The sequence below is a fragment of the Hibiscus syriacus genome, unplaced genomic scaffold (genome assembly GCF_006381635.1).
Source record: "Hibiscus syriacus cultivar Baekdansim isolate YM2019G1 unplaced genomic scaffold, ASM638163v2 tig00110621_pilon, whole genome shotgun sequence".
Lineage (NCBI taxonomy): Eukaryota > Viridiplantae > Streptophyta > Magnoliopsida > Malvales > Malvaceae > Hibiscus > Hibiscus syriacus.
Window position 1 is genome coordinate 2253026 of NW_024062802.1, and position 16568 is coordinate 2269593.

At 34.6% G+C, this 16568-nt stretch overlaps 2 protein-coding genes across 2 annotated transcripts; both read left to right on the top strand.

The window, feature by feature from the left end:
* Positions 1–719: 719 nt before the first annotated feature.
* Positions 720–1594, top strand: LOC120136095 (cyclin-U2-1-like). The gene is made up of 2 exons (XM_039152206.1): positions 720–1187; positions 1279–1594. Exons 1-2 carry the CDS (start codon positions 793–795, stop codon positions 1541–1543), a joined length of 660 nt encoding a protein of 219 aa, XP_039008137.1. The 5' UTR covers positions 720–792; the 3' UTR covers positions 1544–1594.
* Positions 1595–8707: 7113 nt separating this feature from the next.
* On the top strand, positions 8708–10102 carry LOC120135922 (zinc finger protein ZAT4-like). Its single transcript, XM_039152071.1, has one exon. It carries the CDS (start codon positions 8708–8710, stop codon positions 10100–10102), a length of 1395 nt encoding a protein of 464 aa, XP_039008002.1.
* The last annotated feature ends 6466 nt before the right edge of the window (positions 10103–16568 follow it).

Below are 16568 nucleotides of genomic sequence, written 5' to 3' on the forward strand. Positions count from 1 at the left end.
ACCCGCGAGCTAAACGGACGAGTAGCCTGTATACTCACCTCTACTTCTCGGTAGGGTGAGTAAAATTAATCTCCATTTTAAAAAGATTACTTTTTTTATTTAATTCGATGTTTAAAACTTTGAATCAATTCTAATTTTTAAATAAATTTTGAATTATAAAATTATATTTAAATAATTTACAATTTTTAATAATTAATCGATTGATTTTAAATTTTAATCGATTTTCTTAATTTTATATGATATATGTATATCTCATATAAAAATAAAAATATATATATTATATGATTATAAAAATATGTTTAAATTAGAATTAATTTGTATTCTAATATAAATATTTATATTTATATTTAAAAAAATAAATAATTTAATTTAATTTAAAAATTTTTTAAATAAAATTTAAATTATAAAAGAAAACTCATTAATTAGATTAACTTAAAATATTTTAATTCACCTTATGGAATCGATCTAATACTCATCCTTCATTGCCCGTTCTTGGCCTTCAACTCACTGTCGGCGACTAATCCAAAGGGTTGGTATAGATATGCAGAGAAATAGAGTGGATTTTTTTATTGTTGAAAAGCTTAGCTGGTTTGTCTGTACTTTGGCTTTACATGGAAGAAGCATTCAAATCCTTGAAAATCGATAATGGTAAATTATATCTGGCCTTCCACCCACCTTCCAAAATGTCCCTAAACCATTATAAAATCCTCATTAAACCTCACTTCTCTCCACTTCTCTCTCTCTACCTCTTCAGATTCCAAGCTTATTCCCAGCAGTTTTTAACTTCAATCAATGGCTGCATCTTCACTTATAATCTCTCCTAGGAAGCTTCGATCGGATCTGTACTATTATTCCTATCAGAACGACGCCAACACCCCGCTGGTTATATCGGTTCTCGCTTCACTCATCGAGAGAACAATGGCGAGAAACGAGAGGATTGCCAAGAACTGTCGATGGGCATCGAAGAGCAGGGTTTTCGATTGCCACGAGTCACCCGATATGACGATTCAATCTTACCTGGAGAGAATCTTCCGGTACACCAAAGCCGGACCGTCGGTTTACGTCGTTGCGTACGTTTATATCGATCGGTTTTGCCAGGCGAATCCTGGGTTTCGAATCAATGCCAGAAATGTACACAGACTTCTCATCACAACGATCATGGTCGCTTCCAAGTATGTTGAAGACATGTGAGTATTATCACCGGACCAGCTTTAAAAGCTTTGATTTTTCACCTGAAAAACATGTGATTTGGATTCTGATTCAACTTTTTCCCCCCAGGAATTACAGAAACTCTTACTTTGCACGAGTCGGAGGATTGACGACAAACGAATTAAATCATTTGGAGGTTGAATTTGTGTTCTCGATGAGTTTCAAATTACATGTGAATGTAAGTGTGTTCGAGAGTTATTGCAGTCATTTAGAGAGGGAAGTAAGCATTGGAGGAGGATACCACATCGAGAAGACTTTAAGATGTGCTGAAGAAATTAAATCGAAACAGGTTGAAGAAAGAAGATACAATCACATTGCTCGCATTATGTTGTAATTTTACCATCATTAAATCTGGGAATTTTCATCCTCCCGATTTTGCTTTTGCAATGGGTATGATATGATTTAGACATTAGCTTTCTGTAAAGATTTTATGTGTAAATATATTTGACGTTGTTTGAAGTTACATACGATGAATTTTTATAATTTTTATAATTTAAATTTTGATCCAACAAGTCTAACTTCAGTAGTTAAAGTAATAATTATTGTCCCTAAGGGTGTGTTTGTTTCACGGAATATAAGATTACTAGTGAGAATAAAAAATTACCAGGGAATATAATTGCTATAAATGTTGTATTTTGTGTTTGATTGGTTTAGCAGAAATGTAAGATTACCGTGTTTGGTTAAAGGAATAAAAGATTATTGGAATGTATATTTAACCAAATTGTCCTTATTATATATTTTTTTAACAAGTTGAATTATACTATAATATTACTATAATATATTTATATATTTTCTTTAAAAATAAAAATTTAAATTCATAAAATGTATATATATTTTTTTACAAAAATGAAAATATAAAAATGTTTAATGAAAGGGTAAAATTTTATTTTAACCCCTGAACTTCATATACAAGATTTTTTTGTAAATCTAAAATAGTTTAAGGATAAATTTGTAATTTAACCTTCGTAGAATTTTTATTATTCAATAACAGAATAATGATATTTTTGAAAAAAAATTAAGGGCATTTTAGTCCAAAATGCTTGTAATTCAACTATACAGAGAGATAATGACATTCCCGGTAATATACCCCAAAAAATCCACTGTTGGTAATAAAACATTATCGGGAATGAGATTACCGGCCAACCAAATGAGGGAATGTGGATTCCATTCCCCTGATAATCTTATATGACTTGAACCAAACAACCCCTAAATGTTTTATATTTTGAGTATGTGGTATATAGAGATGATTGAACTTTCATTTTCAAATGGTTAAGAATATTTCAAACGTATACTACATTATAATCAATATTTGAAATGATTCTTAATCAATTAGTCATAGGGATAGGAGTACACATGATTAGAATATCAATTACATTATATTATGGTTCTTTATATATAATATCAAAATTCACTCATAACGTTTGATTTATAGTTATTTTGGATCATAATATTTGTTTCAAGCACTTTAGTCTTTAATGTTTGATTGTATGGTTGAATGAAAATATTCATTGATTAACAAACAATGTTTATCATTAATGTGACAAGTCTTATGTGTCCAAAGTACTTATAAAAATTTACTGTGTATATAAACACTAACTTGATACATATCATATGTTTAAAATGATGATATAGTATTATTACGTATAAAAAAATGATGATATGGTATATTATTTTTTTAAAAAAATTAAATGACTTTAATTTTAATTAAATTTTTTAAAGCCATTAAATTTTTTGAGGTAATTCTTATTTTTCTGATAGTTTTGGCAGGGTCACTTTTCTCTGACATATTTTCTTTTCTTTTGTTTGTTTCGATTTCTTTATTTAATAAAGGGCACTACTAAAACTATCGGATATTACTAAACATATCATGTGTGGGGCGTATTACTAAACATACCAGGTGTGAGCCTATTTTTGATGATTGAGAAAGGAATTAGGTGTGACCCCCACTTATCTTCTTGTCATCTTCTTCAACACTAACCCAATACTAATTCTCTTTTATTTACCTAATTTATTCAAAACATTAATTATCGAAATAACTTTCATTCTAATTTATTTATTAAAAAAATTATTTTTTATATTATGTATTCATAAAGATATAATTGATTGAGCGTACTTTTAGAGAGTGCAATTTATCATATATATATTTGGTTATGTCACATGTTTCATTTATCGGATAAAAATTGGTTGTCTTTTTTGTCTTTGTCCTATTCTTGTTAACACAAGAATGTTTGTTAATGTTACATGTTTCATTTATCATACAAAATTTGATTGTCTTTTTCTTCTTTGTCATATCATTGTTAACATAAGAATGTGCAAATAAGGGGAATTATAGACACTCGTTTTTGTTCGAGTCGAAAAAATATTTTAAATATTATTATTAGTATTATTATTATTATTAATATTAATATTTTTTTATTAATTATTACCTAACCTAAAAACTGACTACCTATTAAATAATCATTCACTAAAAACCCACTACCCATTAAATAAAAATCCACTAAAAACTTACTAACTATTAAACAAAGAAAGCTTTATTAAAAAAATAAAAAAATTTAGTGTATTTAATAGACTTATTGGTATATTTAGACTCACCCTTTAATAAAATGTTTAAAATGTTTGTTATGGTCAATTGTGTGGCATAATCTAATCGTATTGGATATATGTGCCTACTTGCTCTAGAATAAGTCGAAAATGTTTGATTCTCAAAAGATGTGGTTGCCCCACCAACCGACGACCTAACGTCACCAATTATTGTTCATATTTTGTCTTGCAAGGGCAACTACGTGCCACTATGAATGCATACGCAATTAATATCTAATACATATATTGTTTTTTCTGATATAGTTTTTAAATCAAAGTATTTTGAGCCTATGATTATTCAATTTCCTAAAAATGAATCAATTTCAAAAAGAATATTCTATTTTCCTATTTATTTCTCTAAAACCGAATGAAAAAGAAGAAGAAGCTTGTTTTTTTAACAAATAATCTAAAAACGAGAATGGGATAAACTGTTAAATATGTATTTAAATAAAAATAAATATAATTTAAATACTTATTTTTTAATTAATCCCAAAAACATTAAAAATTAAAGGGTAAACTACTCCAATTGTCACTAATGTTTGGGTAATTTTTCGTTTTCACCAATGATGTTTCAAAAGTCACAAATCGATCACTAACGTTATCGTTTGTTATAAATTGATCACTTGCCGTTAACAGGCGTGACAAAAAACACACATGGACTATTAACAGACGTTAACAAGCTTACCTGGATGGTATAGTTTACCCAAAATTAGTGACTATTGGAGTAGTTTACCCAAAATTAAATTTCCTTTTTGATGATGATGATGTACGGAATAGTCCCAAAAAGGCAAATAGAGAAACTAGGTAATTTTATTTCCCTGGTCAGTGGTTTGGTGGCCCTAAAAAACAAGCCAAAATCGTGGGCCATTTTTCCTGCAGAAATTAAGAAATAAAAGGATATAAAATAATCAAATTCCACCATACCGGAATTCATATAATACTCAATCATATGAAAATTGCCACCTCCTAATACTATAAAATGCTGCCAAGGAAAAAACAGTAGTCGAAACTAAGGTGGAAGCTTCGGTTTGTAGAAAACGACAATTGACCGAGTTAGATTAAGACGGCAGTAGTGTCGCTAAATATATTTGCTTTGTCACTATTCTCCTAATCTCGTCTCAGTAGGCTCTACATAAATTTTCAACTCTTAACACTATTTACCACTTTTTTTTCTTCTTACAACTAAGCTGTCCCCCGTCAACCCACTCCTTCCAAATTATTTATATTTTTAAATATCGATAACAACAATATGTTTCGTGAAGGGAATAAATGCGCAAATCATTTAGCAGACACAGCTCAGTACCAACACAAAGCTCTCATTATTTTAAATCACTACTTGATTGACTATAACCAGTTGGCTTCGAACCAAAGCAACAAAAAATGATTGAATATACTAATGGTATTAACGTTCCCTTGCAGTTTCTCTTAAAATTCTATGTATTGTTTTTTTTATACTAATTATTATAGTATACGAAATAATCACAAATAAAAGAGACACTAAGATTTTGCAGCAATTAGGAATCTTTCGAAGACATGTCTTCAGAAGCCTTAGAATTCTTCAAACAACAATTAGGAACTGTTGATCCTAATTTGCAGCAAACTGACCCTCATTTCTTGAAAAATCTTCTTCAATTCAACATGCCTGCTGAACTTTCTTCAGACTTAGTAAAAAATGTTTCTAACGAAGAGATCAAAGAAGCCATATTCAGTCAAGGAAATGATAAATCTTCCGGCCCAGATGGATTTACCCCTATTTTCTTTAAAAGATCTTGGTCTGTTGTTGGGGATGATGTTACCAAAGCAATCAGATTCTTTTTTGAAGAAGCATTCATCATGCCAGCTTTTAACTCTATGATTATAGCCTTGATTCCTAAGACTCATAATCCAAGTTCTATCAAGGATTATAGACCCATCTCATGTTGCTCAGTGGTGTACAAAACCATCTCCAAAATCCTTGTTAAAAGACTGACCACTTTGCTTCCTGCTATTATTACTCCTAACCAGTTTGCTTTTGTACGTGGAAGATCTATTATCGACAACACTCTTCTAGCTCAGGAACTTGTTAGAGGCTATGGAAGGAAACTTATCTCTCCAAGATGTGCTCTTAAAATCGATCTTCATAAGGCTTTTGATTCTCTCCATTGGGATTTCATCTCTGCTACTCTCAAAGCCATTGGCCTTCCTAGTACCTTATTAAATTGGATAGATGTTTGTTTCAAAGAAGCCAGATATTCTATCTCCTTCAATGGTAGCTTAATGGGCTATTTTAAAGGTCAAAGGGGAATTAGACAAGGAGACCCCTTATCACCTATCCTTTTTGTGCTTGCTATGAACATACTCTCTAAAATTCTTAATCTTGCTGCTTCTAAAGGGATATTTGGGTATCACCCTAAATGCAAAAAAATTGGTTTAACCCATCTCTCTTTTGCTGACGACCTTCTAATCTTCTGCAAAGGAAATCTTGACTCTATTGCTGGAATCATTACAATCTTAAATCATTTCTATTCCTTGTCTGGACTCAAACTTAATGTTAGCAAGACTGAATTATTTGCTGCTGGTATTTCCTCAAGAAATCTTGAAATCATTCATGTCATTTCTGGCTTTAAGATTGGTCAGCTTTCAGTCAAGTATTTAGGGGTTCCATTAATCACTAAAAAACTTTCTGAGCTTGACTGCCATCCTCTTCTAGAAAAAAAAATCAAATTAAAGCTGTATCATTGGTCTAATAAACTGCTCAGTTATGCGGGGAGACTTGAGTTAATCAAAACTGTTCTATTCAGCGTGGCTAATTTCTGGTGCAGACAATTCATGCTCCCTCAGTCTATTATTAACCAAATTGATCAGCTTTGTTCTCGGTTCCTGTGGAAAGGTACTGATCAGGCTGCTTTAGGGGCGCGTGTTAGCTGGTTAAATATTTGCTCTCCTAAATCAGAAGGCGGCTTAGGCCTGAAAAATTTAAAATAATGGAATATTGCTTGCATGATGCTGTTAATTCAGAATATTCTAGCAGGTGAAGGATCCCTTTGGGTGGCTTGGTTGCACTGTTATGTTCTTAAGAACAATGATTTCCGTGATATGGTTGTTAACAATGCTCAAAGCTGGAGTACTAAAAAACTTCTGAAATTGAAACATTCTGAACACACGAACAATTTGCACAAAAGATATTTGGGAAGCTGTTAGAGAAAGAAAAAGTAAGGTTTCTTGGTACAAAATCATTGGGTTCCTTATGCATGCTCCCAAGTTTAGTGTGATAGCTTGGATGGCAATCCTAGACAGACTTCCAACTCGGGAAAGACTGTCAAGGATGGGAGTTCTCAATGATACTTAATGTGTTCTATGCAATGAGACTATCGAAACTAGGAACCATCTTTTTGCTGATTATAATTTTGCTAAAAACCTGTGGCAAGCTATCTTAAGCTTGACTCACTTGCGTAAACCTCAAATGTCTTAGGAATCAATGCTTTAATGGGCTTGCCATGAATTGAGGGGTAAATCTTTGATCTCCATCCTACTGAAAATTATATGGACTTCCTACATATATATGATTTGGGAAGAGAGGAAGAGAAGAATTTTCCAACAAAGGAAAAGGGAGGTTGCTCAGTTTCTGTCAGCTATCAAAGATATTGTTCGGGTCAAGCTTAGTGGAAAAACATCAATAGAACTGATATTATTAGCTTTAATATTTGCCCTAAATGGGGTATATATTAACCATTATTTTGTTGTAATTATAGTTTCTACTCCCTTTGGAACGATTTTGTAACTTCTGTTTCTCTGGATAATAAATTCTTACTTATCCAAAAAAAAGATTTTGCACGAAAAACATTAATCATAAATAATTATATGTAGAAAATATAAATTTCACTAATATAAAAATAAAAATACAATAAAGAATTTGTGTGGGTCGACTTAATTTCTAACTTTAATTAGGAATTCCTATTGTTTATTTATAGATTGATTACATATAAAGTATCAAATATAGGACCTTCATTCTTATGTATCCCAATTTTATTTCTTTATCTTATTTCTTAATTAAACGAGTTACTTTACAAATTTTTTTAAATTAAATCAAATAAAATTTGAATTATAAAACTCACACTAATAATATTTCCTAGTTAGAGCAAAGCTAACTATTATGTACCTTTGTAATGAATTATCCATCTCCCCACCTTGATATGTTGTTTCTTAATTTAATTTCTTAAATATTAATTAATAAAATATGATGACTTGATAATTTACTTGCGAAATTAAAAACTGCTAAAAATAATAATATATTATGGAGAGATGAAAAACGTTTTCTGGAAAAGCAGATTGAAGCAACCGACAGAGGAGGAGGATTGGAAAGCAGGTAAGTTTTGTTGGCTTGGAATTGAAGGTATGTGTTTGAAGCTTGAAATTTGAACCACTTTCACTAGTACTCTTTCTCTCTCCTTAGATGGTAGCAGAGACGCAAAAAAAAAATAACTTTAAAACTCAACACTCACTGGTTGTACGGAACTCCGTTGGTTTTTTGTTATATTTTTATTGGTGTTTGACCGGCGGCGCCACCAGCGCACCACCACAAAGCCGGAGAAAAAGTCTCTAAACTCTCTCCCTTCTCCTACCACTTGTCACCACCTAGTCACCTACACTCTCTCCCTTCTCCTACCACTTGTCACCACCTAGTCATCTACACTCTTCAAACATCAGCTCTCCTATCCATTTAGCTCTCTTCTTTTTCTAATCCATATATGTTTTCCATCCACAAAAATTATTAAACCAATCCATTACTCCTAAAAACTAGGACTATTGTCCCCTTAATTTTTCTCCATACAACCCTTTCACTATACAAGAACATACTGCTCACCCTTCTTTTCCCATTCTTCTTTCACTTCATCATCATTTAATTCCCAGTTTTTTGTTTCCCTTTTCATTTGTATATATGGCTTTTATAGTGGATCAACAATACGAGCTTAAATACTTTTGTAAAATTTGCAACAAACGCTTCGGGTGTGGGAGAGCGCTCGGTGGGCACATGAGGTCGCATGGAATAGGCGACGAGAGCCGGTACATCGAAGACGACGACGCTGCAAGTGATGGGAGAGAAGTGTCAGGAACGAACATCGTGCCCTCGAGCAAGAAGCGCATGTACGGGTTAGGAACAAACCCTAATCGTTTAAAGAGCTTTAGGGTTTGTGAGAATTGTGGCAGGGAGTTTTTTTCATGGGAATCTTTTCTTGAGCATGGTAAATGCAGCTCTAAGGATGCTGAATCACCCGGTTCGTTGCAAGGGTCAGAAGGTGATGACGATGTCGTGATGAGGAAAGGCTCGGGTTATTCGTCTAAGAGGAAAAGATCATCATTCTCCGATTGTACATCGAGCGAAGAGGAAGATGTTGCCAAGTGCTTGATGATGCTATCCAATGCAACCGTTGTTGTTCCTCTTGTTACCGAGCCTGAAGAGTCTTGTACTTCGGCTAGCAAAGAAGAAGAAACAAGAAACACGATGGATTTCATTACAGCCATTGCGTATAGGCCTAGAGTACCTATGGATAAGGCCAAAGGTGTAGCAAAAGGGGTGTTCGAGTGCAAAGCATGCATGAAAGTGTTCAATTCCCATCAAGCATTGGGTGGACATAGAGCTAGTCATAAGAAAGTTCAGGGATGTTTCGCAGCTCGGCTCGATAATGATCATAATGGTAGAGATGATAGTTTAGCCGGTGACGATCGCAAAGAGTTTTTCGTTGCCAAATCTATCCCGAATTTTCAAGTCGATACATCGGCCTCAACATCCAAAACGAAATCAAAAGTACACGAATGCTCGATATGTCATCGAGTATTTTCGTCGGGACAAGCATTAGGAGGACATAAAAGATGTCATTGGATCACATCGAATCCACCTGCTGATCACACTCCCTCTTTAATTAAGTTTCAACGGTATCAAGACAACGTAAAGCAGATTCAACAAACACAAAGATCAAGTTTTATTGGTAATTCTGAGAAACTTGATCTTAAGCTTGATCTCAATCTTCCTGCCCCAAGGAACTACATTAATCGATCGAGTTTTGATGTTTCAACAAGAATCTATTTGCAGCCTTGGATTGGCAAAGAAAAGGAAGATAATCTGCAGCAACTTCAAGTTGATAATAATAACAGCAATAATGCGATTAAGAACAATATCTGTAATATATCTAAGCAAGATGAAGAAGACAAAACTGGCAGTACGATAATGTTAGAAAAACTAAGTGAACTAAAGGAAATCAATATGAGTGGAAGTTCACTTCCATGGCTGCAAGTTGGCATTGTTTCAACTACTAATGTTTGTTCTGACCCTTAATTTTTGTGATTCAATCACATAACTGGGAGCCCAAGAGGAGGCATTGATCCCAATAACTAATTTGAAGGGCCCTTGGTGTATAATGTTTATATGTATTCATATGTTATACTTACATAAGATTATATTTATTATTGTTCATTCCTATATCATTTTGTTTCTTTATGCAATTTTAAAAAAGATCTATTTTTTTTGTATTTCATGTCTAAATATTATGTTCTATGTTTAAAACTTGTGGTTGTCATTATTACACTATACGATGAATTGATATTTGAAATACTGACGTTTTCTCTTTTAGTTTTCTCTCATCGGTAAGTCGTTCTTTTTTTTTTGTCTTTGTTGATCGGTGGCAGTAGTAACTTTAATGTAGGTTGCCCGTTGTCGATATTCTTTATTGTCCTTTTATTTTCAATAAGTCTGTTTGTATGACACATTTTCCTCTACCTTTATGGCACATTTTCTTTTGCCTTTTGACACGTTTTTCGTTTGTTTGATCGTTGTTTTCTTTTATCTTTTTCTAAGAGATTGATTAGACATCGCCACGTTTGATCAAGATGGCGCTTATCTGTTATATTATTGATCTTCCCTGCCTTGAACCATATGATTGGATTTGATACACGTTATGCGCTCGTAGATAGCTTTTCACGTCGCTCGAGTCTGATTTGCGGATTGTCAGTGGTCTTTCATCAACTTGATCCCCTTTTGTGGTTTGTTTGTCGATGCGATCATATCTATTTGTATCTATCTTTGTTTGAGTTTCTTGGTTAGATTTTAATATTTACTTGTATGATCCTCGTGTGATCTTTGAGTTGCTAATTTTGTTTCAATGATTATAGGAAATTATCATAATTATGTGCTTAATTTACGATTATAATTGTAAATATTTATTGTAATGTAGGATATTTCCTATTTTGAATGAAATTAATGATTTATTATAAAAAAAAAAGAAGCTTGTGGCTGTCATTCCTACTAATGTGTTTTCAAGGTTTGGACATAAAAAAATTTTGTAGTGTAATATGTGGTACCACTACATGCACCCAGTATTTATTGGCATGGTAATTTTTTTTTAATTTGATGCAATTGCAAAGATATAATTTTAATTTTAATTAATTAAATTTATTTAATAACAAATAACCAATTTTAATTTCTCATGCATAGTGTAAGGATTACACCAAGTCTTTAAGCTTGAAGGTTTTTAGAGGTGGCAGATTGATGGCTCTGCATCTCGTAGGGGTCATCACTCATCATAGTGGCAGCAGGAAACTGGTGTGACACCAGCAATTCCAAATTCTGCTTTGGATCCAAGCGCTGCTGCAATGCTGCCTTCAGCAATAGTTCCTGGTCAAGCATTGCCACCTCAAGTGCTTGCTGCTCCAGTCTGGCGACCTCCACATATGGCTTGGTGTGAACTTTGTAGGGTTGATTGCAACAGACCAGAAAGCCTGGAGCAACATAAAAATGGGAAGCGGCATAAGAAAAACTTGAGGTTACAGGGAGAGTTGCAGAAGCTGAGCAAGGTCAAAACTTCACATCAAAGTGTGCAAGTTCCCAATACAGGACATTAGAAAAAGAACCTTGCAAATATGAAGAAGTTTCAAGGGCACCGGGATCTATATGGAGAAAAAGGGCTTCAGGCACTTTATCCTCCTAATTTGAATGCTCCATCATCTTCCTTCATCCCCCAATTCCAACATGCTGTTGACTTATGTTCTCAGTCAAGCCCAAGTCCTTGGGTTAGCAGCCCCTCAGGTACCTCTTCCAGCTGCAACATTCACAAATACCATTACCGAGTTCGGAATTGCAGCATCCTCATCAAGTCATTCATGGTTCATCAGTCGCATCAGAAATGAGCGGGGAAGTGTCCCTGATGGCAGAAGCTGAAGCACAACCATTTGCAGGAAACAACAAAGCAGAGTTGTCTTCATAATTTCGCAATGTAGAGCTGGGGCGAAGGGGATAGTAGAACACTAAAGTTCCAAGCTAGTAGAGTAAATATCGGGTATAATAAATTGTTGATTATTTACAATCATATTTTTATTTTTATTTTAAAAGGTTTTTCTTAAAGATAATTACAGTTCATCATTCAACTTGTTTAATTACTTTTGTGATCATCTTTTTCATGGCAATTCCATAGATTTAAATCAGTGAAATAATCATAAACTGAAAAAAATAATCAGAAAAAGGCAGCAAATAATGTCTCAATCAAACCCAAGAAAAAATAAACTGAAAATAATAAGAGAAAATAACTTCAGTGACAAAAAATATCAGATAATATACGATTTTGATTAATTTTTTTTGGATTTACGAAAATGACCAACAAAATCGCAATGCGATCTCTAATTCGTATTGCGATCTCCAGTATCGTAAATTCGTGTTGCATTTCGCGTTGCGATTTTCCATTTCGCGTTGCGATAGTTGAAAATCGCGTTGAGATTTTCCATTTCGCGTTGCAATTTTCCATTTCGCGTTGCGATAGTTGAAAATCGCGTTGCGATTTTCTATTTCGCGTTGCGATAGTCTACAGTTGTCGTTGCGATTTTCCAAATTTGTTGTGATAGTCTACAGTTGTCGTTGCGATTTTCCAAATTCGTTGCGATAGTTAAAAAAAAGATTTTGTTTCTTAAGAATTTTCTCTAAAAAGATAGTATCCGCGCGGACGTGTCGAAGACACGTATGACCACGATCAAGACCCGAGACGAGACGAGACGGCGGCGGCGGCGGCGCGTGAGAGTCCCCCTTGTTCTCTTTCACTCAACAAGGAAGTGCAAAATCCAAGCCTTAAATACCATTCCCAATAGTATTTTCAATACTATGTGAGATTGAGCATTACCCCACTTTTTCTAATTTTTTACTTTTAACAATGTTTTGAAACAAGTAAAATTAGTCTTTTAATTTGATGACTTTGCTTGCATATATAGCAACTTACATTCTTAAGAGTAATATACGTAGATATCATGTGCTTAATTTAAGTAGCATAGGTTATCATCATTTCTTCAAGTATAAGAATACAAATCCGACAGAACCTCCACCAGAACCAATCATGCAATGCTTGTGGCAATGAACGTTATTCAATTCTTCAAGCAACAATCTTCACAATAGGATTGGTAATGCTCAATCCCACATAGTATTGGAAATACTATTGGGAATGGTATTTAAGGCTTGAATTTTGCACTTCCTTGTTGAGTGAAAGAGAACAAGGGGGACTCTCACGCGCCGCCGCCGCCGCCGTCTCGTCTCGTCTCGGGTCTTGATCGTGGTCATACGTGTCTTCGACACGTCCGCGCGGATACTATCTTTTTAGAGAAAATTCTTAAGAAACAAAATCTTTTTTTAACTATCACAACGGATTTGAAAAATCGCAACGACAACTGTAGACTATCGCAACGACAACTGTAGACTATCGCAACGCGAAATGGAAAATCGCAACGTGATTTTCAACTATCGCAACGCGAAATGGAAAATCGCAACGCGAAATGAAAAATCGCAATGCGAAATGAAAAATCGCAACGCGATTTTCAACTATCGCAACGCGAATTTGCGATACTGGAGATCGCAATGCGAATTAGAGATCGCATTGCGATTTTGTTGGTCATTTTCGCAAATCCAAAAAAAGTTGGTCAAAATCGTATATTATATGAGATTTTTGGTCACTGAGGTTATTTTCTCAAATAATAATAATATGAGAAAGGCAACAAATAATTTAAATCTCAATAATCAGTGAAATTTGGGTTTGTTTGGGACACTATTTGTTTTATAATTTAAATTTGAGATTTCCCCCCTAGTAGTACACTATATACTATTAAATTATTTTTATTTTAAAAAACATATTGGATTATTTATTTATTAGTTATACAAAATTAAAAGAACAAAAAGCATTATGTTAATAAAATTAAGAACATTATTATTCTCTACAATAACAAGGAAAATAAATACTCACAGGTATACATGGACAAAACACTAGTGGGAACTCCGATTAAGGAAGGAGACAAATCCTTATTAGGTAATGAAATTCATCATTCATCCAAAGAAAAAAGAAGAAGAAGAAGATAAAAACATCAATTGATTTAAATTCCAGAGTATTTAAACTAATTTTTCTTTATTTATGTGAATTAAAATTTAACAAATATGCAATAACAATTATTATATTAAGTTACATATTGAATAATTTGTAGGTGTATTTCCCGAAAAATCACCGGTGATCGGTATATTTACCGATCTAATACTGGTCAGATTATATTTTCTAATCTAACACCTGTAACAGTAAAGCGCGCCTCCTGAACCGCGCTATATGTTGATTTGGCGTCATGTGGGGTATAGCGCGCCCCATGTATCGCGCTATACGCTGACATGGGTTACACGTATGTATAGCGCGCGCCCTGATCTGTGCTATACGCCACGTAGGGGTATAGCGCGGATCAGGGGCCGCGCTATATGCCACGTAGGGGTGAATTATATTTAACGCAGTCTCTGATCCGCGCTATATCTTTTATCTGAATAATTACATATAGTGTGGTACATGTACTGCACCTTATATAGTTATAAATACCCTCCTCCGTCGGTTAAGTTTCTCACATCTCCTCGCATCTCTCCTCTCAACTTATAAATTAATACAACAATTCCGTCAACGAGTAATAATTCTGACAATCTTCTATATATTTACAAAAAAATTATATTAATAAAATATTAAATAAAGTAAAATACTTAAATAAATTATATACATAATATTAAAAATATTATAAAATATCCCTTAAACAGATAGAGTATTTGAGAGAAATTGAGAGAATTTGATGTGATGAAAGTGATTGAGGATAGGAGTATTTATAGGGAGAATTGGAGTGTGGACGGGTGGGTAATTAAAGGTATAGCGTGCTCCTGTACCGCATTATACCCCACGTGTCAATAACCAAGTATAGCGCGCCCCCTGATCCGCGTTATACCCCTACCGCGGATCAGGGGCCGCGCTATACCCACGTGTAATTCATGTCAGCGTATAGCGCGGGACAGAGGGCGCGCTATATCCCACGTGACGTCAAATCAACATATAACGCGGGACAAGAGAGCGCTTTACTGCTACGAGTATTAGATCAAAAAATATAATCTGACCGATATTAAATCGATAAATATACTGATCACTGATAATTTTTCAAGAATTTCACCTACTAGGTAACATTAGGTTTATTAAAGACAATAATGGTGTTCTTTTAACGAAAGATAATGATATTAAGAGGGTTTGGGGTAGTTACTTCTTTGGCTTATTTAATGACGGTGCCTCTCCATGTAGAGATAGTATCGTTGATGGGTCAGCCGACCATCATACTACGGCCAATGACTGCCCTACAAGTAGGATTGGGTTTGAGGAAGTCAAAATGGCTCTTAGAAAGATGGGAAGGGAGAAAGCTGTCGGTCCTGATCAAATTCCTATCACTGTGTGGTTAGCCCTAGGAGATGAGGGAGTTAAGTGGTTGACCAACATCTTTAATATTATTTTAGAGACTGCCAAGATGCCAGAGGAGTGGAGAAAGTCTACGGTGATACCAATCTATAAAAATAAAGGAGATCCCCAACGTTGTGGTAACTACAGAGGTATTAAACTACTCAGCCATACCATGAAGCTATGGGAAAGGGTGCTAGAGGCTAGGTTGAGACAAGTTACTAGGGTTTCGGAAAACCAATTTGGCTTTATGCCAAACAGGTCTACCACGGAGGCGATTCATCTACTTCGACGGCTTATGGAGAAATATAGGGAAAAGTCTAGAGATCTTCACATGGCGTTCATTGACCTTGAGAAGGCTTATGATAGCGTTCCTCGCGATACGATCTGGAAGACTTTGGAAACGAGACGGATACCGACTGCTTATATCCGGGCGATTCGTGATATGTACTGTAGATCTACTACTCACGTCAGGACTATAGTTGGTGACACCGAGGCATTCCCGGTGGAAATCGGACTCCACCAGGGGTCGGCTCTTAGCCCTTACATCTTCGCCTTGATTATGGACGACATCTATTGTGCGACACCAGACGGTGTACCTTGGTGTATGCTTTTCGCTGACGACATTGTCCTAGTTGCTGAAACAAAATCTGAGTTGAATAGTAGACTGGCTACCTGGAAGACTGCTCTGGAAGAAAAAAGGTTTAAGGATCAATATTGAAAAGACAGAGTATTTATGTTCAAACTTCAATGGGAACCAAAACGATGAAGATGTAGAAGTATGCATAGAAGGACACGTTCTTCCCTCAAAGGATTGTTTCAAGTACTTAGGGTCTATGATACATAAAGATGGGGGTGTAGATGATGACGTTACACACCGTATAAAGGCGGGATGGCTAAAGTGGAGGGCCGCTAGTGGAGTTCTGTGTGACAAGAAGGTGCCTCTAAAACTTAAGGGAAAATTTTATAGAATGGCAATAAGACCAGCGCTGTTGTATGGATCAGAATGTTGGGCACCCAAGAAGGATCACGTAAGGA